Consider the following 25831-nt stretch of genomic DNA (forward strand, 5'->3'; position numbering starts at 1 on the left):
GAGAGGTTAATTATTTTCTCTATGCCACAGTAGTTTCTTCTTAATCTAGGTTACAGTGAATGAATCCTGTTTTCACTATGAGGTGAATATTTGATCTATTTTTAAATTTTTAAGAAGCATTGTTGATACAGCCTTGTTCAATGGCCAGTCTTTATCTATCTATCTATTCACTCACCCATCCATCATATACCATATGTACTTTTTAATAATTCTTCTTATCTCTAGCTATATGGGGAATGGAGTCAAATTATACATGTGAATTTTGACTCATTCATAAACTCTCAAAATTGCTCAGGATGAATTAATCGATTGGGAATAGGAAAATTATGTGAAATTACAGCATTTAATAAACAATAACTTATTTTACATTGTTATCTTTTACCAATGAAAATCCATCTGATAAGCATATGAACTGGGAAGGGACCATAACAAGCTCTGAATTGACCCAAGATTAACAAGAAAAATTTGGAGTTTTGTGGTTATTGTTGTGCTGGTGGTATACATGCACATGTGCAAGTTTTGGCTAACCCCAGCACAGTCCTAGGAGATATCCAAAGACATATAGTATATATGCATTGGACAAATAAAGTCTCCCTTACATTTCTCTGAGACTTGCTTATGTATTGACAAGTTTCTGGGACACTGTAACTTAAGGTTCACAAGAAAATTATAGCAGCATTAAATTCAAAATGTATAGATGAAGATATACAGGAAAAAATAGATACTGCCAAGATTTCTAGATATTACTAAAGAAAGCTAAATGGAGATATTACTGGAGAGGAAAAGACTAAAAAATGTAAATAAGATATTCAAACTTTTAAATTATGATTCATATTGGATATGGATCCCATAGTTTCTATTTATACTGCAGAAAAAAAATAAGACAATCAGGCACTGTGTCAGAGAATATAAATTGCTCAAAATTTTTAAAAACTTTCTAAAAGAATCACAATATTTTAAAGGAACTATCCTAAAATTAAATTAATTAAAAAATAAATTTACCTAATTCTGAAAAAAATTAGAAAATAAATACTTTCTAAATATGCTTTGTGGAATAAGAAATGTGTTGATAAAAATGGGTATGATTATTTTTCTGGATGTTTTCTCTTTTTAAAACAACTCTCATATCTGATAGTTATGAGTGATTCTAAAGATTGGTAATCTATGAGATGTGTGTAACACAGGGAGTTTAACCTGGTGCTCTGTGACAGTCTAGAGGTTTGGGATTGGGTGGGGGGTGTGAAGGAGGTTCAAGAGAGAGGGAATATATATGGCTGATTCACATTGTTGTAAGGCAGAAACCAGCACAACACTGTAAAGCAATTATCCTCCAATTAAAGATTAAAAAAAAAAAAAAAATGAAGCCAGTGCCCAAATCAGGGCCCATTGCTTACTGTGATCTTCTCCTCCTGGGCAGTAAAAGCTTCCTCAAAGTCATCATGCTTCTGACGAAGGGCTTCTACACTGCCCAAGGAATTTCCGAGGTCCTCGTTTTCCAGGAAGGCCTGTAGAAGACAGAAAGATGCATCCCAGCTGTGCCTCACCAGTGAGAATCAGTCCCTTTGGAATATCTCAGAGAAAAGGAATAAGAAAGGAGGTGAGGGGGATGGAAAAGCAAGATGGGAATTAACACAAGGTAGGAGAGGAGAAGGCAATGTCAACCCACTTCGTACTCTTGCCTGGAAAATCCCATGGACGGAGGAGCCTGGTAGGCTGCAGTCCATGAGGTTGCAAACAGTCGGACACAACTGAGCGACTTCACTTTCACTTTTCACTTTAATGCGTTGGAGAAGGAAATGGCAACCCACTCCAGTGTTCTTGCCTGGAGAATCCCAGGGACAGTGGAGCCTGGTGGGCTGTCATCTATGGGGTTGCACAGAGTCGGACACGACTAAAGTGACTTAGCAGCAGCAGCAGGAGAGGAGATAGAGATTAACCTCAAAGAGCAGAACCTCAGCTTCAGAATTCCCTTCCGAACCTTCTCATCCAAATTTATCACCTTCATCTCAGTGTGTGAACCAACCAATCTAAGCATGATTCAGTGTTCTCAAATCCTCAAGAGGACCACTCACCTTCACCAGAAAATCTCTGGTTAGTCCTGCCTGACTCATCACATTTTTCTTTTGCCGATCCCTTAACAGTTGGATATTCATTTTGCCACATGTTCAGAGAAGTTTAAAAGCTCTGTGCTTTGTATTTAAATATTTTTACTGTGCATTTGTCCATGAGGGAATTTCAAGAGCCTTACAGAGAGGGTCGATCTTTTCTCTTCCTTGTGGCTCACCCTCTAGTTCCCACGTGAACTGAAGTGGTGGTGAGGATGCTGATAGTAGTGAAGGAGGAGCAGGAGAAATGGCTTCTGGACACTTGCTGAGCCCCTGTGTTACCTCTTGTCTGCTCATCCAGCTGTCTACTTGCTCACTGTCACGGTAGAAGAGGTGCAGGTTCAAGCACTGCTCATACTGCTGCTGACGCTTCTCCCACAGCTCCAGCAGAGCCGCCCGGTTGTTGCTAAGTACTGACATCTGTGGAAAGGAAGAGGTAAAAGACCAGGAAGATATTAAGTGAATTTATTTTATCCTGCTGTCACTGAGCATCTAACAAACGCAAGGCCCTTTGAAGGAAAAAAAAAAAAAGGATAGAAAAACACGCTTTTCTTTTAAGGCTCCTCAGTTCAGTTCAGTTCATTTCAGTCTCTCAGTCGTGTCTGACTCTTTGCGACCCCATGAACTGCAGCTCACCAGGCCTCCCTGTCCATCACTACAACTAAGTAAATCCCTACAGTATAGAAAAAATGGGAGAAATACCATACTAGAGGTATACCACACTTACTATGTATAAATAAAGAAGAAAAGATTAATTGATTCAAAGACACAGGGAGTAGAAGTATAGAAACTATTGTATCAAACCAAGATTTAAAGGGTAGAGAGGTGGAGATCAGGATTGTAGGAAGACATAATACCACAAGTAAGTAATTATTCCAGGTTATCATTGGATTATACCAAGTGCTCCAGAGAAAACGGCAGTGTCTAAAAAAGGTGGACATTTCATGAAATTCAAGTTCACAGGGCACTTAAATGATCAGATTGAGAAGTCTGCATTCTATTTCAAATGCAAATGAGAACCATCAAGGAAAAAGGGACATTCTCAAACTCATGAAAGCCTTTGTTTCTGCCCAAGCATCTGTCTGAGAAACCCCAGCTTATTAAAACTGCTGTGTTAATTCCATCAAAAAGATGGTACAAATTCTCAGAATTCAGGATAAAAGGTACATTTCAAGGTTTTAGAGTTCCATTCTTCCTTTGGCAGAAAATTGTTAAAAATAAAAATTCATATTATAATTCTCCCATAGGGTTCTTGATGATGAGTTGAAAATACAGAGATCTCAGTTTTCATCATATAGTGCTAGTGGCTGTGCTTGGAAGCTAATGAGATGCAGAGAACCTGCAAATCTTATTTCAATTATCATCCCAGAAATTCCTATGACTCTGTGACTAGAGCAAAATGTCTCAGGGATCAGGAGGTCTAGGTGAGCCTTTGGAATCTAGAAGATTATGATGATGACAGTGTGCAAAACTTTCCTGTTGCTTAATGAAGATTTCAGAAATACAGATATAGGAAAATCAGTCTGATTTGAGGTTGTACAGAGGAGAGAAGAAAAGGAGCCATGTACCAGGAACCATGGTAGGTACCTTAGGGAACCCAAAGATGAATAAAGAGAAGTCCTCAAAGAATTCATCGTCTAGAGACTAGCATGGGAAAGTGACACCACAGAGCACATGTGACAAGGCAAGATGGCAGGGAGGTTTTTTGGATCAAATGGTGAAGAATCTGCCTGGACTGTAGGAGACCTGGTTTCAATCCCCAGGTCGGGAAGATCTCCTGGAGAAGGGAATGGCTATCTACTCCAGTATTCTTGCCTGGAGAGTTACATGGACAGAGGAGCCTGGCGGGCTACAGTCCATGGGGTCACAAAGAGTCAGACACGACTGAGCAACTAATGCTTTCACTTTCAAGTGATGAAATTAGTTAGATCGACTAATGTCTCAGAGATGAGGAAGCACACATCAAGTTCTGAGAATTCCAAAAGCCTCACTCGAGCTAGAGCAACATATGAAGGAAGCAATGTGAAGTCTGGATCTATGTTAAGATATTTATATGTCTTCTGTCCTTTTTCCATTCAGAGATTGCCAATCAGTAAGAGATTAAGTGACGGTTATGTATCAAAATTTCACAAAATCTGTTAAACTGGATTACCTTTTCCAGAACTTCATCAGATGCTTCATGATTGGCATCCAGCAGGGCTTGACCAGTCTCATCAGCAGATTGAAATCGGTCATCATAAGAGTCAATCTCATGCTGTGACCACAAGACAAAAAAGTGTTAAAATGAAGCAAGAAATCTTCTGGTATTGTTGTCACCTCCCTCTTCCTCCTGCTGGGGAGGCCTTCCTCTCTACCTTATGCTGTTGATGCCTGTCCAGTAGGGCTTCCCCACCAGTCACATCTTTGGGCAGCTCGTCAGCATTGATCAGAGCAGTCTTTTCCTCCATCCAACCTAAGAGCTCATCATAGTCGGATAAGAACCGCTGGTACCTGGCGAAAAGGTAAAGGAAAAGACAGAAAGGAGGAACCCGATGCAAATGGACATTGAACAAAGAGTCAGAATTGGGTTGGGCTAAGATGTACAACATGCTTTTTGCATTAAACCTTTAAACCTACCCCTTCATTCCTCTGATGTACTTCCCTATTCCTTCAGCAATGCTGGCTATAAATCCTTCACTCTAGATTGTATAATTCCCAGGGTGAATGAGTCTTTGTGTGATGAAGCACTTGGGCATGACATCTCCAACATCACAGTCACACTCCAGAAACACTTGAAGTAAAGCACTATTTAGTAAAGTACTATGAGGCCAAATAAATAATCACATAACATAAACAACAGGAAGCACCTTATGACAAGGGGCAGCTAGAGTTAGGATTAGGAGCCCTCATGTATTTTAATTCACTCTTCACCATATCAATGAAGATAAAAGTCACCAAAACAATTACCTGTTCAAAAAATCAAAGCCTCACCATTTCATTTTCAATCATATCAATATGATAAAGACTATTTTCTGGTGATTTAACAACTAATCATAAAAATTAAGTACAGAAATGATGTTTAAGTTTTTTATTTTTATTTTTTTTTTTGTAATAAGCTGACCTACATTCAGGAAACAATTTTAGATTTATTTTCTGTTCTTCAGCTTGGAAATTAATTCCAATTCCTTAGCTAGGGCCAGGATTTTGACATGTTTCTTCAATTACTTTTTCAGCTTCATGGGCCACTTCATAGCTTCTTACAACTATACAAACAGAGGAAGATAGAAAGGGTATAGGTGAAAGGAGATGTCATCCTGAGGATTATATCATCCTGCAAAGGACTTCTGGAAAACTAAAATTTCTTTTGCCTCTACTGAGCAGGCAGGAGGGCTGGGTCATTCATTATTTTATTCCTTTTACTCTTTTATTTCTATTTTAATATTGCACTTTGACCCTGTAGAGGTAGTTAACATAATAGCGAAGAAGGCTTTCTCACCCATAAGAAGCCTGCAGCTTTTCATATCTGCTGGTAGCCAAGTTGCGAATATGCTCCCAGTTGGAGACCAGATCCTCTTTCATCTGCTGGATTTCAGCTGCATCTGAAGGATGGGAAAGCTTCAACTTGTCTGCTTTGGCACATAACTCCTTCACCTTTGGGATGAAAAAGAAACCTAATGTATGAAGGTGGGTCAACAGTAAGGTGCTAGATGGTGACTTTATAGTACATACATATGTCTAATGATATGCTGTACATCTGAAACTTACTATATAATTTTAGAAAAATGAAAAAAAGAAACTTAGTGGGAAATCCAAGTATTCTGATCCTCCTGACAAAGTTTTATGGGAGGGATATAACATAATAATTATATGAGTAAGAATAACATATTAGTGCATTTATATGGATATATCTATATTAATATATTCATGTAATTATATTAACAATAATAATTTACTGACTGCTTTCTGTCTCTTGTTGTGCTAAGCATGTCACATGCATTTTCTTGTTTTATAGTCGCCGTTTAATAAGACTGTGAGGCAGAAACTATTCTTGTTCCCCTTGTATGTGAAAACTGAGAGGCTAAGTATTTTATCTGCCCGAGGTCATTCAATGAATCATTATCAGAAGCAATATTTAGACATATATCTGTCCTTCATTATCCTCTATACTGTTTTCATAAATATTACCATAGGAATCAGAGAGATATTTCTGCTAAGGAAAATTTTTTGCCAAGAAAATTCCAGTAATGCCTGGCCAGTGTGAGCACAGTTCCTGAGGAGCAGGGTTACTAGGGAAAATTCCATGTTACCATTAGTCCTTTCACTACACTGAATTATAACCAGGTGTTGTCTAAGATGAGATTTCATTATCATTATTCATTAAGTCATGGTATTGTATCACTCATAATTAGAAAACAAAAAAGACCAAAGGGGAAAAATGAGGAAGGAAAAAAGAAGTAGACTGGTGAAATATTTTTCAGAAACTGGACCGAGGGATAGAACTATGATTAAAGCAGAGTAACTAGGGAGCTTCTTGTGGGCTGATTCCACTGTAAAAGCTGAGGAATAATTAATTTAAGTTATGGTTAAAGTTGTGAGGGTAAGAAGTAAGAATGGGAAGCATTAAAGAATATAGGCTTACTCCAAGCTCTAGTGTGACTATGCCTACCGTAGGTACAGGAATCGAGGTCTTTCAGCTTCCAGAAGAAAATCCAAAGGTAGGCTGGGTAGAGTGTTTTAGTGTCTATGTTTATTATAAAAGGAGAAGAAATTTTCTCCCTTTTCTACTGAGTAAAGGACAAAAAGAAACAAGTTTCATCTCCAACAGGAGAAGATGTGGTTAGGCAGGAAACCATTCATGAAGCTATCTATTTTGGTTTTAAATTATGAAATATATTACAAAAAGCATAAGTGTATATATATAATATATATGTGTATTTAAATAAAAATAATTTAAACAAAATGCTAGATATCCAAGAATCATGTACAAGTTATAAACTAGAATAAAGAGGTATATTTATGTGGCACAAAATTTCTCTTTCATTGAAATAATGCATTTACTGTGTTCTATGGCGACAAGTGGAGATGGAAATGGCAACCCACTCCAGTACTCTTGCCTGGAAAATCCCATGGACAGAGGAGCCTGGTGGGCTATAGTTCATAGGATCACAAAGAGTTAGTCACGACTGAGTGACTTTACTTACTTATGGAGACAAGATGAACGTCAGATGGCTCTTTTAACTCAAGGATGTTAGCTCTTTCTCCCACAGGCTTACCTTGTCATTCATGACTGCGAGGTTCCTCTCAAGTGTCTTGTGACTGTGAAACAGTGCCTCAGAACTCACAAGGTCTTTGCCATAGTCCTCAGATGTGACTTGAGCCTCCTTCTCCTTAATCCACTGGATGGCTTCAGTCACATCCCTGCCAGACAACCCCATGAGCTCCAGCAAAGGAAGAAGGCAGGCATTCCAGGGCAAACAGCACCCAGCAGGACCAGCCTCCCTCACCCTGTCAGAAATTATCCCATCTTCCCACACACTAGCAAAAAATAGCATAACGAATTTCTGTTTTGGAGCTTCCCTGGTGATCCATTGGTTAAGAATTCACCTGCCAACGCAGGGGACATGGGTTCAATCCCTCGTCCAGGAAGACCCCACATGCAGAGACAGCTAGGCCCGTGCACCACAACTACTGAAGCTCATGCACCTAGAGTCTGTGCTTCACAAGAGAAGCCACCACGATGAGACTCCCGCCCACCACACTGAAGAGTAAAGTCAGGCTCACCTCAGCTAGAGAAAGCCCACCCACAACAACAAAGACCCAGTACAACCAAAAATAGAATAAATGCACAAAGATAAAGAGTTCCTACTTTAATGGTTTCCATTGAGATGCAGAGACCTGGGCATCCTGTCAACTGAGCCTCCAGATGTACTTCTGGGTTAGCCCTTCACAAACGTCCTTCTTCGCAATCTCACCCTCCATTCTCTTTCTGTTTTTGCCCCTGCAGATCTTCCATCACTAATTCACTAGTGCTAATTTTATTACTTTGAGCTCCATTTAACACACTTGGCTATTGACTGGATCACAATTTTAACTACTCTGTTCCTTGTTGTTTTAAAGGCAAGATCATGATTTTCTTTGATTCAAGGTATTGGCCACTAATTGCTAACAGTAGACAAAGGCTAACCCAAATACCCAGCCTGGTGCTATTGCAGTTTCCTACAATTCAGTGGCCAGATTCCTACCTTTTGAACCTCTGGAGGTCTGCAGCACTGGACAGCATTTTCCGTCGTTGGAGAGCCAGACCATGGAGACGCTCCCAGGCTGCATTCACCTCCTTCTGCTTTGACTCAATCGAGGGCAGCTCAGGATGCTTTTCCTGTGGGAGTAAGTCAGTGTTGGACTAATGCAGAAAAAAACTTTTAAACACTTCTTATTTCACACTGGTCCATACTTTGTCAGAAGCAGAGGATAGCCATTTAGCCAGACACTGCACTTCACCTTAGCCCTGGTCCCTTTTACTTGATCCACATCACCAAAATCTAGAAAACCAAACTACCAGTTGCATCTTCTGTCCACAGCTCAAGACTAGTCTACTAACATAGGTTGCCCAACCTCATTATTTTTAGAACTCCATCATGTTGACGGCTGCTAGCTTCTCTCAAGACCCTGGAAACCAAGGAAGAGAAAATTCCTTTTGTGAGGTCTGACTTAATTTTTGAAATCTCAAATACTGTGAGTTTTGGCTCTTTTGGGGCCCTGACACCTTGAGAATATAGTTGGAGCTATTTCCCTCTTCTCAGAAGTAGATAAACATGCAGATAAATTTAATTTTGCAGTTCATACAGTTTTGCGGACTATCTGAAGCAATGAGATTTATGTTTATCAGATAAAGCTAGCTAATATCAGCCCATTTTGATACTTGGAAATTTTGAGTAGTTGCCATATACCAGGTCTCCCGACCCCTCCTATCCGTGTTTATTCCTATCTCCATTTCTATTTTGCAGCCTCTTCAGACAGAATTTTCTTTTCCTTCCTTCTTTACAAGTAGAAATAATATTTTATAAGTCCCAGTACTTAGGCCTCAAGAAGTCTTTCAGCTTCTGTTCTTACCTTCTTGGAACATATTAAAAAGTATGATCTACTGAAAGATGAGAGAGCATATGGAGAAAGCCTACACTATCCTTGCCAAATCCTTAGACATGGGAGGAAGGTTGTTTTAGATCCTGTACACCAACTGAGTCACTGCATAACTGCAGTTACTTAAGAATATCAGGTGAGATCGGGAGAATGGCCCAGCTGAGCAGCTGAATCAGTGAATCTGACTCACTTAACCACGGAAAAATAAGATGTTTTCTGTTTTAAGTTTTGTAGTGGTTTGGTAGATAGTAACAGATAACTTTTAAAAAAAATCTGCACAATAAGAAAAATGCAGTCATGTTAGAGGGAGAAATTTAGAGACTGTTGGAAATGAGGCCTGGAAAAAATTGAGAAATAGTTTATTTTCCCTACTCTAGTACCTCTTATTCCTGAAATCTTGATTCTATTTACACATAAATATCATTCCCATTTTATAGCTGCAGTGATAATAAAACTTTAAATGGAAGAGCATGATAGCCAACTATTGCAGTTTCTGTTCAATTCCTTCACATACATACAAAATCAGACTGACTTCCCAGGTCTTACATATGTTAAGGGTATTTAGTCACACACTGAGTATTTGTATGCTCAGAAATTAAAAGCTTATTTAAGCACTTTCTTAAGTAAATGAAGGTAAATCTGCCTCTTTTTCCTTCCCCCTCAAAGCACAGAAAAATTTGTTTAATGATATCATATATATTATGAGAAGCCACGATTATTATATATTCTTTGTCACTTTACTCTGGTGCTTCATAAACTTAAAAAATCTATGTACTGCACAGTGCAAGAGTAACCTCATTGTGGACTGAATTTCTTTACATAAACCCATGTACACTCACTCACTCACTCACACCTCTATTTCTGTAGACTGGCAAGGGATGAATCCAGAAATGAGAGAAAGCTACTCTGGGCATGTTACTCCAGGGACAGGCATACCTCTGTTTTCTCACAATGTCCTATATATCCTTCTTGTCCCTTTTACAAATGGCCAGGCAATCTTCTTGAAGATCAGAACCCTTTTCCTGGATTGGCTCTGTTATTCCCCACCTCACCTCTGCACATTCATTGGCATATCGGTTCACTTCATTCACTCTCTCCTTTCGAACTGCCAGATCTGCTAGGAACTCTTCAAACTTCTTATGCAGAACCTCTGTGCGCTCCCAGTCATCACCCAGCTCCACTGATGTCACCAGAGCCTCCTGTAGACACAGTAAGGTCTATTAGGTCACCAGCAAATAACTAGGGATTCCCGCAGTTCAAATGCCCAAAAGCCTTGCTTATATTTACATTCCCAGGATAACTCAGAAGGAGATACTGGCGGAACCTGGGAGAACCCCTTCAAGAAAGAGTCAGAGCAAGGGTATATTTCCTGAGGTGGCACTGTGACTCAGGGAACAGTGGTCTTTGGGGTAATTCTTTGCGAAGACCAGGGACATTGTCAGAAAATGCCCCTGGAAGAACCTTTTTGTGGTTTGGAACATGAGAAGTAAATTCATCCTGGTTCTGCTCAATTCAACATCCTGAGTATTTACAAAAGTATTGTGCTGAATGCTTGCCTGTATAAATTTTCAGTCCTAACCATAGGGTTATTCTTCAAATAATAGGAGATAGAAACCTCTCTAGTTATAGGTACTAAGACACAAAGGATTAAGGGGAAAACTGGCGATTCTCTCGGTTGGAACCAGCATAGGATTGAAAACCTGGAAGGAGTGAAGGCTCATGGAAGGTAGAAGGGGAGCAATCCTAGATGATCTTTCAATACACATTTTTTTTTTTAATGTCTTGCCTTCTTCATGTTCAGATTCATACATTTAGACTTATCTTCCTATAATGTTGCCTACTTCCAGAATACCTCTAAATCTTTGCTAACATTCCTCCTTCTTCCAAGGAACTAAGCCCAGGAACAGATACCCTGACTTTTTTTCAAAAAGTGAAAGTGAAAGTTGCTCAGTTGTGTTGCATATTGCTTCTTGTGACCCCATGGACTGTAGCCTGCCAGGCTCCTCTGTCCATGGAATTCTCCAGACAAGAACACTGGAGTGGTAGCCATCTCCTTCTCCAGGGGATCTCCCCAACCTAGGGATGGAACCCAGGTCTCCCACATTGCAGGCAGATTTTTACCATCTGAGCCACCAGGGAAGTCTGCATTAAATTGCTATGGGATGTCTAGGCCAGTGGGGTGGAAAATCCTATATACAGGCTGTTTAATGCTATACCTTGTCTCCAATCCACTCCAAGATATCAGCACACTCCTGGAAGTACTGTTGGAGTTTTAGGGCCCGCAGCAGCAGGGCACCCTTCTCCCGGGTCAGCTCCAGCAGCAGGTCCCACAGGCGGTTCAGTTCCTCCAGAAGGCCCTTTGGGAGAAGTAAAACCACTCAGGCACATTACCTGCTGTGGAGCAGTAGTTATAGACTCAGAGACCTGTGCAGAGAGGGATCTGGATAAAAATCCCTCATCCCATTAACTCGTGCATTAATTGCTCGAAAATATTTAAAAGAGGCTGAAGCAACTTAGCAGCAGCAGCAGCAGCAGCAGCAGCAGCAGGGCATGTATGGGAATAGCCATTAAATCATATGATCTTCCATAAAGAAAAATAAATAATAACATTTGGGTTTTTAGAGGATGAAATGATTACAAATGATAAGACAGGATGGAATAAAAATTCATTTAAAAACAGGTGCTCATTTGAGTTGGACCTTGAGAGATAGACAGAATTTTGATAGGCAGAAGATACAGAGAGGGTGTTCAAAGTATCGACAAAGGCACAGAAAAAGTTAGCATGGACTGTTTGTCAGAAGAGATAAGAACAACAAGTTTTTCTGACTTACAGAGGAAATAGGATCACCAAAGCTATAACAGAACTTGAGACTATATAGTTGAGGGCTCTAATGCTAGGTTAGCTTAGAAGACCAGGTTTTACATATATTGTAAAATTAAAGGTATAATTTATGTTGTGTCTTCAAGAATCTTGTATTTTCCAACTACTTCATGGTTCTAAGGTAACATGTAGCGTATAGATCACATTTATCTATGGATCCTGCAGTGCTACAAGATTACTATAATCTCAGAAATTCTGATAGATGAGAAGATGTTTCAGATATTTCTCAACTATTTTAATTAATGTAAGGGACTGATTTTTGTGCAATTTTACCAAATCATTTTTATTTAATAACAGGTAAATTTTGAGTTATTCTTGTTACAGAATCTTCTTTCTAATAAGGTTTATTCTTGTTAAAGTCTGTATCACCTGACCATGTTTTGTTGACAGTAAAAGGAGCTAGAATTTGTATGCTAGATATGAAAATATAAGCCCCAACTTATAAATATGTAACACATATTTCTTTTGACAATTTTAGAAACAGTTAAACAGTAAAAAAAAAAAAAAAAATTCACTTAATACAAAAAGAACCTGAACTGACTCTATCAACCCAAACATTTTAGGGGAATATATGAATTAACTCAGAAAAAATGCTGATAAATTAATAATGGGTTTCATGGTGGTGGTGCTCTTCGATCTTCAGGGTTCAAGGGTTTGGAGAACTACAATAGTAGTCACAGCATGTGAGCTCTGAGGAGAAAGAGGCATCATAGACAAAGGGAGAAAAATTTCAGAGAAGATTCAAAGAAAGAGTATCCCTTGTTTAGAGAGTTTAAGCACCAAGGACTCTGAGCTTAGAAGAATTAGTCAGAAAGGACATTTGGGAAAGCCAATTCATCTGGGTTACGGTGGGTTTGATCCTGAGCCAACCCATCCTGTGATGGCTTAAGGAGGAAGGTGATTCAATGAGAGCTTTGTGTCATAGCTCTTCTCCCCACTCCTAGGAACACTAGCATATCCCATCATTTTTTCCTTCCACAATCCAAGTGAAATATAAGAGGCAGAACCATGGTTCCAAGTCAGTTGTATCAAGGTTTACACCTGTTATAATCAATGAAAACTCTGATAACATAATCAACAATTAGAAGCATCTCTCACAGAGCCCTACCATATATTTACCTTGGTGTCCTCATGGGCAAAATGCCCCTCAGGAAATCGAGTTTCCCTGGTTTCTTCCAGATCAGGAAGGACACTTGATTTTGCTTGCACCTCTGCTTCAAAGGCTTCATGCTTCTGATATTTCCCCTGAAGATTAGAAATTAGAGTTTATGGCTTCATGGAGCCTGGTCTCCTGGACCATAAAAGAGTTCTTTTATTCCTCTGCTTTCTTGCAGGCAGAGCTACCAGTTTCCCAGCATAGATTAAATGATAACCTATGACCATAGCTAGAGGAGTCCTATTCTAAAAGAAGTGGTTGTGGCAGAATCAATGCATATAGGTTTTTAAAGATTCCCAGACCCAATGTCCTAGACCACAGAAGAAGGTCTTTTCAGTCCTTACTGCTTTGGGGAAATTTCCAATAAATATTATGTTAACGTCTTAATTGCCTTCTGTGGAAATGAAATAATGTAACACAGAATTGTTCCTTTCAAGAAAAGAGGAAGTAAATCCTACTGAAAGTAGTGAACAATGAGGAAAATAATCATGACAACAGTGACTTTTATTTTAATTGGGAAGTTTTTGCATGCTAAATTATGCTGTTGTTGTTATATATAGATTGATCCCTTTAGTAGGTAACATTTTGTTCTTGTTCTAGGTGCTTCCTTTCTGATATCCATTGTGCGTTTTAGGCATACAAGCCTTTCTTCTGATCCTGACTATGCCTTATTCTATAATACAAGTAGTAGGGGGAGCTTCCACCAGACCTCTCTATCTGAGATCTCTCATTTGGACTTAACAAGAGTCATGAACAGCCAACTGGGAAAAACCCTGGTTAAATCATATCTTTCTGAGGAGAGCAAAGAGAAGTTGGTTCAGAAGTACTGATGTCTCTTTACTTCAATTCCATCCTTAATATCACAAATATTGAAATTTCATAGTGCATCATAAATTCTTTGAATTCTCAGTGTTTTGCCCATGGTTTAAGCTCAGAGCAATATTATATTTATAAAGTATTATCTAGAATTATCTAGTATTATCCTGTGTAAATAAGACATTGAGGCTTAAGGAGTTGAAGACATGGACTATTTAGAGACAGAATTACAGTTTCCAGAGTCTAATCTTCTATTACAGCATCCCTCTAGAGTTTACCAGCTGTATACCTACATTATAAAAATGTTTCCCTCCCTAGAGATTTTAAAGTCTCCTCTGGGGAAGTCAGTGAAACTGAAGAACCTGTATGTTCGTTGGGTCTTCATAGCTTTTATCAGTTGCAATCTTGATTTTCTCCGAGATCCATTTCTCATGGTCATCAGCATCTCGTATGAAAACCTGGTAGTGATAGGAATCTTCAAGTTTCTGACCCCTCTCAGCAACCCGTTCCTTGAACCTCTGGTACCGAGTCAACACCTCCTGACGCCTCTCCTGGATCTCTTCTGCTGTTTCCAGCACCTTTGGCCCATCACTCTCCATAGCTGGAAGTTAAAAAGTTTACTTAATGCTGGTTCTCAAGTCTCTAGTATACTGTTTTTTTTTTTTTCCCTCTATCTCTAATATTCTGTCTTTTTAAATGTATCAAGGCATTTACTCATGTTGACTTAGGTTCAGATATCTTTATACCTATAAGTCTCTTTTTAGAAAGGCTGTAGTACATGTATATAATTTTAACCATATGCAGCTACAACTTAGGCTAATAATTCTTGGTCATTCAGAATACTTTTCCAACTTTTCACATAAACATCTGCCCATGTTAATAAACTAATTAACAATAAAGTTCTATAACATGCATTATTAGACAACTGAAAACAAGTTTAAATTAGCAAAATCACATTTTGGGATGCATAAAAAGAAATACAATTTTACTGCTTTCAAAAGCTTAAAAGGTGTTAACATGTACTGATCATGACAAATCTAATTTAACGAATAAATAAAAATGGCTTGCAATTAATTTTGACAAATGAAATAACCCAAAGTCCAAAAAAAAGTTATGTAAAAATAAAACTAATACATTATTTACTTTATTATTTCCTTTATTCATAAACAATACAAATCAAAAATTTAGCACATTTACAATCTAATTACCACAAATTTCAAATTATTAACATCTTGGTAACTGATTTTTGCAATGTAAAACATTGCATTATCAAATAAAATCACATATTACTTTCCAATAATAGTGGGATCCAATTTATTTGTGACAACATCCAGCAAAATCTCCATAGCATACACCTTCATTTATCTGGATATAAGCACAGTTTTTCCTAGTTTACCTCAGTGAAAACATTCAATATAAGATTTAGACTTTAGTCTCCTTCTATATGTAATTGATATTCTGTGGGTGGCCTTTACTAGTTTGGTTACAGAATTAAATCCTTCGATGGAGACTCAAACATTTATCATGTGTTATTTTGCTCCAAGTTATCAGGTTGTTCTCCATGTGAACCCGTGTAAACATGTCATTGCTGGATTTTGGTGCTGTATAGCCACAAGCTCAAGGTCAGTTTAAAGTGATACATTCATAAAAAAGAGAATCAAAATTAAGCTTCTTTACTTCTTAAGAATCAAGAAATAATTCTTGCTGATCCTGTCAAAGATAGCACAGAAAGTTCAAAGGAGACAGCTTTCTTAATTATATTGGTGACAAATTGCCCGATAAAGAATTCTGTACTCACCGTTTCCTTTGCAAAGTGTTATGCTTTTCCTAAAGGTCAAGAACTTGCCAAAATGAAATTTGTCCAAAAGAGAGAGAGAGAGAGAAAGAAAGAGAAACAATTCACATATAATTGTTTAGTCTAACTTATATAGAGATGGTTACATATGTGGCAAGACAAAGAAAAAAAAAAGCCTCTTGCTTGGGCCAGAATCCCGCCAACTACAATCTACCCTATCTTCAGGAGACAGATTGAGCTGAGGCAGCTGCTAACTTTCACAGATGCTGGGTGACTCAGCACTTTGAGGAGTCTGTGGTTCTCAAAGGTCTTCAACAGGACTTTATTTTAAAAAATGAAAGCAAATTATTGGATGAAAACAGAAAAAAAAAAAAACCTGTTACAGATGTAACATAGGGCAATGTTAGGATTATGTTTTGTTTCTTCAATTAGCTTTAAATTTTACTTCTGAGAATTATAAATCAGGAAGGAATTCTGGGTTGCCCACTCTTCATACTCCGTACAGAATTACAAGAACTCAAGGCATACATAGGTTCTTGTTCCAACCTGTCTCTCAGAAATACAAATCATCAACTCCATTAAAACTCAGCTGCAGATTTTTAACAGTCTTTAAGCAACAAGACATCCTAATTCTTGCTGTAGAGACTTTGTTAAAATAGGGAGAAATTTTTATTCCTGGTCTCACAGATTGTTCCTTTTATTTAAATGATTAAGGGTAAGGCTAAATCAGATTTTTAAAAACCCAAAACAAGTAAGATACATGCTTGCTTATTAGCATTTTGTGAAACAAAAATTAGGATACCTCATCACTTTGTCAACAAAGATCTGTATAGTCAAAGCTATGTTTGTTTGCTTGCTTGCCCAGTAGTCATGTACAGATATGAGAGTTGGACCATAGTGAAGGCTGAGTGCTGAAAAATCGATATTTTCAAACTGTGATGTCAGAGAAGACTCCTGAGAGTCCCTTAAACTGCAAGGAGATCAAACCAGTCAATCCAAAGGAAATCAACCCTGAATATTCATTGGAAGGACTGATTCTGAAGCTAAAGCTCCAATAATCTGGCCACCTGATTCAAAGAGATGACTCACTGGAAAAGACCTTGATGCTGGAAAAGATTGAGGGTAAGGAGAAGGGGGCAACAGAGGATGAGATGGTTGGCTAGCATCATTGACTCAATGGACATGAGTTTGAGCAAACTCTGGGACATAGTGAAGGACAGGGAGGCCTGGTGTGTTGCAGTATATGGGATCTCAAAGAGTCAGATGCCACTGAGCCACTAAAGAACAACATTTGACAAACTAATGAAGCCATAAAATATCTAAAAATGGAACAAAGTTCTAAACTTTTGGATAAAGCCATACTATTTATTGTATGTATTATTTTTAATGAAGAGAAAAGAAAGCATAAATCCTCCAAACACATAATTCTTTTATATAACTTTTCAGAAATAAAGTAAACATATTTAAAAAAATAGATTGGGAAGGCTTCAGATCCTCCTAAAAAACGGTGAGTCTATCCATGTCAAACATCATTCCACTGTAGATCCAACTTGAATAATACAGTATTCATGGTCTACTAGGGTAGACCAAGGTTCTACATCTCTAGTTTCCTTTCACCCTGGGTCATCTCACCCAAAGAAACTGAGAGAGCTTTAAATTCTCTTCTTGAAAGTATACTATTAACTTTACATTTTCATATAGTTTCATTCTATAAAAATCAAATTTGAGTGCTAAAGGCGTGAACACAAATCTTAGGGAATGTATTAGTACAAGTCCAGCTGTTTCCTTCGGACTGATGGAAGGGCATGATGAGAAAATTTTGAACCCTGGTAGCTTAATACTAGAGAAGGCAATGGCACCCCACTCCAGTACTGTTGCCTGGAAAACCCCATGGATGGAGGAGCCTGGTAGGCTGCAGTCCATGGGGTCGCTAAGAGTCGGACACGACTGAGGGACTTCACTTTCACTTTTCACTTTCATGCATTGGAGAAGGAAATGGTAGCCCACTCCAGTGTTCTTGCCTGGAGAATCCCAGGGACGGGGGAGCCTGGTGGGCTGCCGTCTGTGGGGTCGCACAGAGTCAGACACTACTGAAGCGACTTAGCAGCAGCAGCAGCAGCAGCAGCAGCAGCAGCAGCAGCAGCAGCAGCAGCAGCAGCAGCTTAATACCTGGGCCTCTGACCTTCTTGCCACTATTACATTTTTCCAGCAATGGTTATCAGCACTGATGACATAGAGGCCCTGAGTTCAGCAGACTCAGGTAAAGAATATATGAAAGACATTGTGGAGGTTAAGAATCATTTTCAATCTTTAAAATTTATGTAGCCCTTTATATAAATGAGTGCTGAGAGATTACAGGGAAAACTAAATTCATTACAGACAGCTTCATTAAAGAGAAGTCTTATACTCAGTTTTACAGGGTGGGAGTACATTTGAGAACTGTTGTATTTGATCTTGGTTATCAGCTCTGGGCAGAACTGTACTTCTCACACTCATTTAATCAGCACTGCCCAGCTTTCCTGCATCTCTTCTCAGTTATCAGATCTTCATTTCCTGAACTCAGAAACTCCAAGAGATATTTTATATACCCAAATTCTAAACTGTCCCCAATTTGAAACACTAAAATTCACATGCTTACTGTGGAATTGTAGAGTTCAAGTTTCTCAACTCATTTAACAACAAGGAAAAATACACTAATTTTAATGCAAAAAAATGTTTTCCTGTGGAGTAGAGGTCATCATTATTTTATTTTTAAGACTCTATTTTTGCTTCTCCAGAATGAGTTCTCATTTTAAGAAGCCTCCAATGTTTGTCTCCTAAATTTAAAATATTAAATCTTGTGATTCAAGAAAAAAAAAAAGAAAGAAAGAAAGACTTCTTTGCAGTGAACAATATTCACTTTAACTCTTATTACCTCAGATTCTCCAAAGTTGTGCTGTGCTGTGCTTAGTTGCTCAGTCGAGTCTGACTCTATATGACCCCTTGGACCATAGCCTGCCAGGTTCCTATGCCATGAGGATGCTCTAGGCAAGAATACTGGAGTGAATTGCCATGTTCTCCTCCAGGGGATCTTCCCAACCCAGGGATTGAACCCAGGTCTCCTGCATTGCAGATGTTCACCATCTGAGCCACCAGGGAAGCCCATGAATACAGGAGTGGGTAGCCTATCCCTTTTCCAGGGGATCTTCCCAACCCAGGAATCAAACTAGGGTCTCTTGCATTGGCAGGCAGATTCTTTATCACTAGCACCACCTGGGAAGCCCCTTATTTAATATAATCTTCCCCAAATATCAGATAATAAATAGGTTGGTGAGGTGAAACACAGTGTAAGAGAACTTACCGCTCAATCCTCAGTAATGTGAATTAAAAAAAAAAATCATGTAAGAAGTTCCACCAGCAGGTCAGCACAGTGATCTACCCTCTGAATAATGTCCTTACTTTTGACCATCAGACTCTGCTGTCTGCTGTTTCTTTTCCTTTAGCTTTTCTCTCAATTTGAAATTGTTTTTATTCAACACACTGGAATAGCATGCACACATACACAGTTTAGCTAGTAAAATTACATTTGCAATTTGGAGTGAGAGTGTGTTTAATCTTAGACGGTTTTTAAGCAGAGTAGTAAAGCAATAATATCTAAGCTTTAAGAAATAATGTAGTCAGTTGGAATAGCAGACTGAGGGTGAGAAAGTGTGAAAGTTTCAGCTATATAAATTTTTTAGAGATAATGATAAATGGCAATGGCATAAATGTAATTTATATAATATATATAAATGACATTTATAAAAGACATTATGTGATAAATGATGATACAACAATAATAATCATAATATAACTTATAGATAATTTATAAATTATAATGATAAATAAGTGATAATGATAAACATAAATGGCAAGAATAAAATCTGAGGGACTAGGAAAGTAGTAGACGGTAAATCTCCCTGAAGTGTGGGAGACTCGGGTTCAATCCTTTGGTCGGGAAGATCCCCTAGAGTAGAAAATGAAAACTTACTCCAGTATGATTGACTGGAGAATTCTGTGGACAGAGGAGCCTGACATGCTACAGTCCACGGGGCGGCAAAGAGTCCTCAGATACAACTTAGTGACTAACACTTTCATTTTCTTTTTCAGGAAAGTGATAAACAAAGTTTATATTTTAAGGCAGGACAAGAAAATTTCAACATAAAATTCTCTCTGTGTGTCCATTTGGGCATTCTGTCTCTCTCCCTAATGTGCAGTGTGCACTTGGATTACACATCAAAGAGAACTTCGTAAAAATGGGAGTGTCTGCTGAGCAGTAAAGATCACTTCTTTTCCTCTCTTCTGACCCTAGCAATGTAACTCCTTTTAAAATAAATATTTTTATTTCCCAACTCCATGAAGAGTCATAATGACATGATGCTTGCTTTGTAAATGCTTACCTAGACTATATATCTTTGTTGAACTTTATGTAATACATCAGCATGTCATTTGATGCATGATCCTTTGTCTTGAAGATGTATCTGACTGTGCATTTGACCTCTAACAGGTGGAACAGTTCTCAGAGCTTTCTGAAAGTCTGTCTCCCTGGTTATAATGCTCAGTTTGGCTCAAATAAAATTCTCTTTATTCTTCTAAACTGGATTGTTGATTGAACTTTAATTGAGAAATAGATTATATAATACAAAATCTTCAAAAAGGGAAAACAGATAAGAAAACTGCATAATCCTTTCATATTCTGGAATTTTTGTCTATAAATTCTGGAACAATAATTGCACTTAGAAAATTATAGTTAAATAATTAGTCAATCAATCTGTAATTTCATACCTCATGTTTTATGAAAAACATTAAGAGTAGAACATTAAAGACACGCTATTTAATCACAGGAACACTTCTTGTTTCCTTTTTTTCTCTTTTTCCTTGTTTTCTTATGCCAAGTGCATTTTCTGATGACATTCCTTTACTAGGACCTCTCCAGATACAAACTGTGTCTTTTCTCTCATGGTCTCTCTCTCTGTCTGAGTTCTTTTAGATAGCATTAGCCTCTTCTCATAAGACCTTTCCCTTAACTTTTGTCTTTGCGTCTGATTCTTGAGAATCATAAGGTTTAGGGGTGAGGATGAGGGCATGGCTGTGGCATATTAGTGGGGAAGTAAGGCTGACAACCACAGGATTCCTGTAGGTGGGCTACGGAAGAGTGAAAATCTATTAACATTTGCACAGTCATCACCTTTATTATTGCATCACCACTGAGGTGTGGGCCCTGGAGAAAATCACCTTTCATGAAGCATGTATCAAGAGAAGGATTCACAAGAGAAAGAGCCCTCAAACAAAGTAAGATTTTTAAAAAATAGAGTCTAGTATCCTGAAACCCAAGGGAGAAGAGGTCAAAAGGGAAGCACTGTTGTCCAATATGGTTGATCAATTGGCCAGAACAATCTGAATGCAGCATGCTGATGCTGGTTTATTCACTAAACAGATATTTATTGATATTTCTGCTTCATTAATAAGTACTTTACATGTTATTACAATGAAACCAATGATTACATTTTTCAATGTCTCATGAAAAAATATTGATTAGCTAATTAATAGATTACTTATATTACTTTACTTTTCTTAGAGTCAAGGTTTTTGTTAGTTCATTTATTGCATTTAAAATTTTCTTCAGTGAACTTCTTGTCCTGAGATTCTTTGCCATGGTTCTTAACTACCACAGAACTGTAACCAACTCCTTTATGGGGCTTCTCTCTACGTCAATTTTAAAGAGGCCTATCCATTCTCTTCATTTCTAGTGGTCATCAATATTAATGAAGTTAATTTGGTGTTCAACAAATCAACCTCCACTAACTTGGCACATTGGCTCATTATAGTTAGATGCAGGCCTTAGTCCCTGTTATTGACCCAGACATGGAATTAATATTGTATGGTACTGCCAACATAAAAATCATACAAGGGATTCATAATTGGACCTACTGAAAAACATCTAGACTGCTATTTATCAACACATGAACACTTGATTAGAAATTAGGATTATTCTTCAAGTATATTCATTATAAATACCATAGAGAAAACTTAGTCTTATAAAGATGGTTGGTCAGTTATCATATCTTATAATCATGTGTCTTGACTATTAAAATTAAATTTTTACCCTAATTATTTCCACAAGTTAAATTTATCTTGGAGAAATCGAGTAGCGGAAAACCGAATCAACAAAGTCTGATTCAAAATGTGTCAAATTGAATAAAGGTTGAAAAAATCTATTGAATTCAGTTATTAGTGAATTTTGTTTATTGGTGACCTTTGGGAGACCAGTTTTAACCAAAGACTGACAGAAAAAGACAGCTGGAAGAGAGTTGAGGATAAAAAGACTCTGACAATTATATAGGCTCCCAAACACTAGTTCTTATTTGAGGTCCCTGGTCTTATGAAAAAAAGATGTTAGCTTGACTCATGTGCTTTTTTATGGCTTCCTTTATCTCTTTATTCCTCAGGCTATAGATAATGGGGTTGAAAAATGGGGACACAACTGCAAAGGCCAGAGCAATGGCTGTATCCCAGAATAAGGAGTAGGTGGCAGAGAAGCGTAGGTACATGAGAGCCACACTGCCAAAGAAGAGTAGAAATACAGTGAGGTGGGAGATGCATGTGGAAAAGGCCTTGCGACGGCCCTCAGTGGAACGAATACGTAGAATTACAGCCACGATACCAATGTAGGACATGAAGATGAGCATCACAGCTGTAATAATCTCCACTGCATGGACAACATCCACTACCTGAATCATGAGGATGGCTTGTGTGTCTGTGCAGGCCAGGCGTAGTACTGGGAGGAAGTCACAGAAAATATGCTCTAGGTGATTAGAGCCACAAAATGGCAATGTGGAGATCCAGGCAATCTCAGGAAGGGGTGTGGCAAAACCACAAACACAGCAACCTAAAGTCAGCCAGACACATAGCTTTGAGGTCATGACAGTAGGGTAATGAAGAGGGCTGCAGATGGCCAGGTAGCGGTCAAAGGCCATAGCTGTCAAGAGACAAACCTCACTGATGCCTGTGGAATGGAAGAAATACATCTGCAGGAGACAACCATTTAGGGAAATGCTCTTCTCACGAAGCAGGCAAGAGAGCATCTTTGGTATGGTAGCTGTGGTATACCAGATCTCCAGGAAAGAAAGGGCACTGATAAAGAAGTACATGGGAGTGTGGAGATGAATATTCAGCTGGACCACTGTGATGATGACCACATTTCCAACAACAATGAATGCATAAATGAAGAGCAGTATAACAAAACAGATGACAGAATCTCTCCAGGAATAAGGGAAAGCGGAGAAGATAAACTCATGAGCAGTGGTTTGATTGGCATTCTCCATCTCCAGGTAAGAAATGAGGTTTTCAAATCCTATTGCACTCAAACTTTCTAGGCGATGTCTACTACTCATCATGGGGTAAGTACACTTACACTATGCCACCATCTGGATAAATCCTTGACTTGGGAGTGTAGAAGAAGAAGGAATATTCTATACTCATAGATGCTTACAACTAAAACTGGAGTGTGGAAAAAAATTCAATCAGAAAGCTCAGCCAATAGATTAGATTAATAATTCTCAAAATTTATCAAGCATCAGGATCACTTGGAGGGCTTGTTAAAACATAGCTTACTGGTCTTCATCCTGAGAAAAGTCAAGGAAAAGGTAGTCACCTACAAGCCAAGAAGAAAGGTCTTGAAAGGAATCAACTCTTCCAAAATCTTGATGTCAGATTTCCTAGCTTTCAGAACTGTGAGAAAATAAACTCTTGTTGTTCAAGTCACTTAGTCTGATACTTTGTTATAAAAGCTTTAGTAAATTAATATACCATACTTATACTCAGCACTCAACCAGTTTCTCTTGCTGACTTTCTTATTTCTTGGTTCTTCTAGATACCAACTTTACGCATTTTTGCATCTGTTGTCTTCTTATGTCTCAAACTTAATTAATCATTGAAATCTGCTTAACTTTTTTTCTGTTGTATTACCAATACATTTATTTCTTTTATCTTATCCCTAATTTGATGCTTAGTAATAATGCCTACACTATTGTAATAGATTACCAAAGGTTTCTATTTCCAGTGTATTTTTATACAAGCCTCTGTTTCCTCAAGACTGATCTTGCTATAACATCAGTTTACTCATGTGACTCCCCTTCCATACCTATACTTAAGTTTTACATTCTCACCATGTTCTTCCTCTAAATTGTTTTTTCTTTAAAAAGAAAAAAATCTCAGCTCATCTAGGATAACATTTTTATAATCACTGCCACAGGAAAAAAATCAGCTTCATTTTTGTCTGTCATAAGATTAATAATCTTATGGTACATTAGGAAAGGGCACTTTATTAATGTTCTCTTATTTATATTATCTATAGGTGTATTTTTTCATTGATTATGTGACTGAAAATGAACATGTTAACTGCTCAGACATGTCTGACTCTTTGTGATCCCTTGGACTGTAGCCTGCCAGGCTCCTCTCTCCATGGAATTCTCCAAGCAAGAATACTGGAGCCATTTCCTTCTCCAGGAGATCTTCCCTACCAAGGATTGAACCCAGGTGTCTGTATTACAGGCAAATTCTTTACCGTCTGAGCCACCAAGATGCCCACTTATGTGACTAAGGCCATAAAGCTCCCAACTACATCATCTGTCTCTAGTATTGTACTGAAATGGCATTTTTGTTATTTCAGCAGAAAACAAAGCCATTTTGTCTACTGTTGCTATGAAAAATTGTTCATTTCCAATCCGATTTATTAAAACTGCTGTTAATCCAAACACGTCACTTTCAGTTTCTGGTCTCTGAGCATTCCTGAAAGAAATCTCCCCTGCGTGAAATATACTCTTGTTCTTTACAAGCTCTACCTTCTCTTTAAACTAGCCAAATTCTATTGGGTTGACCAAAAAAGTCATTCAGATTTTTCCAGAAGATGTTATGGGAAAAACCCAAATGAACTTTTTTGGCTAGCCCAATACATGTGTCTTTTGCAATTTTAACAAGATAATTCCACATGTAATATAAATCACTGTATTTCCTGTAATATTTATATGTCTATGTACCATTTCCTTTTACATTTTTTCAAGTGTTCTTTTTTTTATTTTTTTTAAATTTTTATTTTTACTTTATTTTACTTTACAATACTGTATTGGTTTTTCCATACATTGACATGAATCCACCACGGGTGTACATGCGATCCCAAACATGAACCCCCCTCCCACCTCCCTCCCCACAACATCCTTCTGGGTCATCCCCGTGCACCAGCCCCAAGCATGCTGTATCCTGCATCAGACATAGACTGATGATTTGATTCTTACATGATAGTATACATGTTTCAATGCCATTCTCCCAAATCATCCCACCCTCTCCCTCTCCCTCTCCCTCTGAGTCCAAAAGTCCACTATACACATCTGTGTCTTTTTTGCTGTCTTGCATACATGGTCATCATTGCCATCTTTCTAAATTCCATATATATGTGTTAGTATATTGTATTGGTGTTTTTCTTTCTGGCTTACTTCACTCTGTATAATCGGCTCCAGTTTCATCCATCTCATCAGAACTGATTCAAATGTATTCTTTTTAACAGCTGAGTAGTACTTCATTGTGTATATGTACCACAGCTTTCTTATCCATTCATCTGCTGATGGACATCTAGGTTGTTTCCATGTCCTGGCTATTATAAACAGTGCTGCAATGAACATTGGGGTACATGTGTCTCTTTCAATTCTGGTTTCCTCGGTGTGTATGCCCAGCGGTGGGCTTGCTGGGTCATATGGCAGTTCTATTTGCAATTTTTTAAGGAATCTCCACACTGTTTTCCATAGTGGCTGTACTAGTTTGCATTCCCACCAACAGTGTAAGAGGGTTCTCTTTTCTCCACACCCTCTCCAGCATTTATTGCTTGCAGATTTTTGGATCGCAGACATTCTGACTGGTGTGAAGTAGTACCTCATTGTGGTTTTGATTTG

At 38.1% G+C, this 25831-nt stretch overlaps 2 protein-coding genes across 3 annotated transcripts in view; both read right to left on the reverse strand.

The window, feature by feature from the left end:
- Positions 1-16021, reverse strand: part of SPTA1 (spectrin alpha, erythrocytic 1) — an 81661-nt gene extending 65640 nt beyond the window's left edge. For both annotated transcript variants that reach the window (XM_042256195.2, XM_060415084.1), the window contains exons 1-12: positions 15873-16021; positions 14437-14675; positions 13222-13347; positions 11438-11578; positions 10274-10420; positions 8327-8460; positions 7358-7502; positions 5581-5735; positions 4460-4595; positions 4258-4359; positions 2388-2525; positions 1395-1505 (exon numbers count right to left, since the gene is read on the reverse strand). In XM_042256195.2, coding sequence (XP_042112129.1) covers positions 1395-1505; positions 2388-2525; positions 4258-4359; positions 4460-4595; positions 5581-5735; positions 7358-7502; positions 8327-8460; positions 10274-10420; positions 11438-11578; positions 13222-13347; positions 14437-14673 — 1572 coding nt within the window. In that variant the 5' untranslated portion in view covers positions 14674-14675; positions 15873-16021. The remainder of the gene's footprint in view (positions 1-1394; positions 1506-2387; positions 2526-4257; positions 4360-4459; positions 4596-5580; positions 5736-7357; positions 7503-8326; positions 8461-10273; positions 10421-11437; positions 11579-13221; positions 13348-14436; positions 14676-15872) is intronic.
- A 6246-nt stretch (positions 16022-22267) lies between these two features.
- LOC101118753 (olfactory receptor 6K2) lies at positions 22268-23212 on the reverse strand. The gene has a single exon (XM_012184046.3). The coding sequence runs from the start codon at positions 23210-23212 to the stop codon at positions 22268-22270; it is 945 nt and encodes a 314-aa protein (XP_012039436.2).
- Between the last annotated feature and the right edge of the window lie 2619 nt (positions 23213-25831).

This window comes from Ovis aries, chromosome 1 (genome assembly GCF_016772045.2).
Source record: "Ovis aries strain OAR_USU_Benz2616 breed Rambouillet chromosome 1, ARS-UI_Ramb_v3.0, whole genome shotgun sequence".
NCBI classification, from domain to species: domain Eukaryota; kingdom Metazoa; phylum Chordata; class Mammalia; order Artiodactyla; family Bovidae; genus Ovis; species Ovis aries.

What these genes read in the sequence shown, in the direction of transcription:
- LOC101118753 (XM_012184046.3), bottom strand. Translation starts at nt 23,212, where the DNA reads ATGGAGAATGCCAATCAAACCACTGCTCATGAGTTTATCTTCTCCGCT.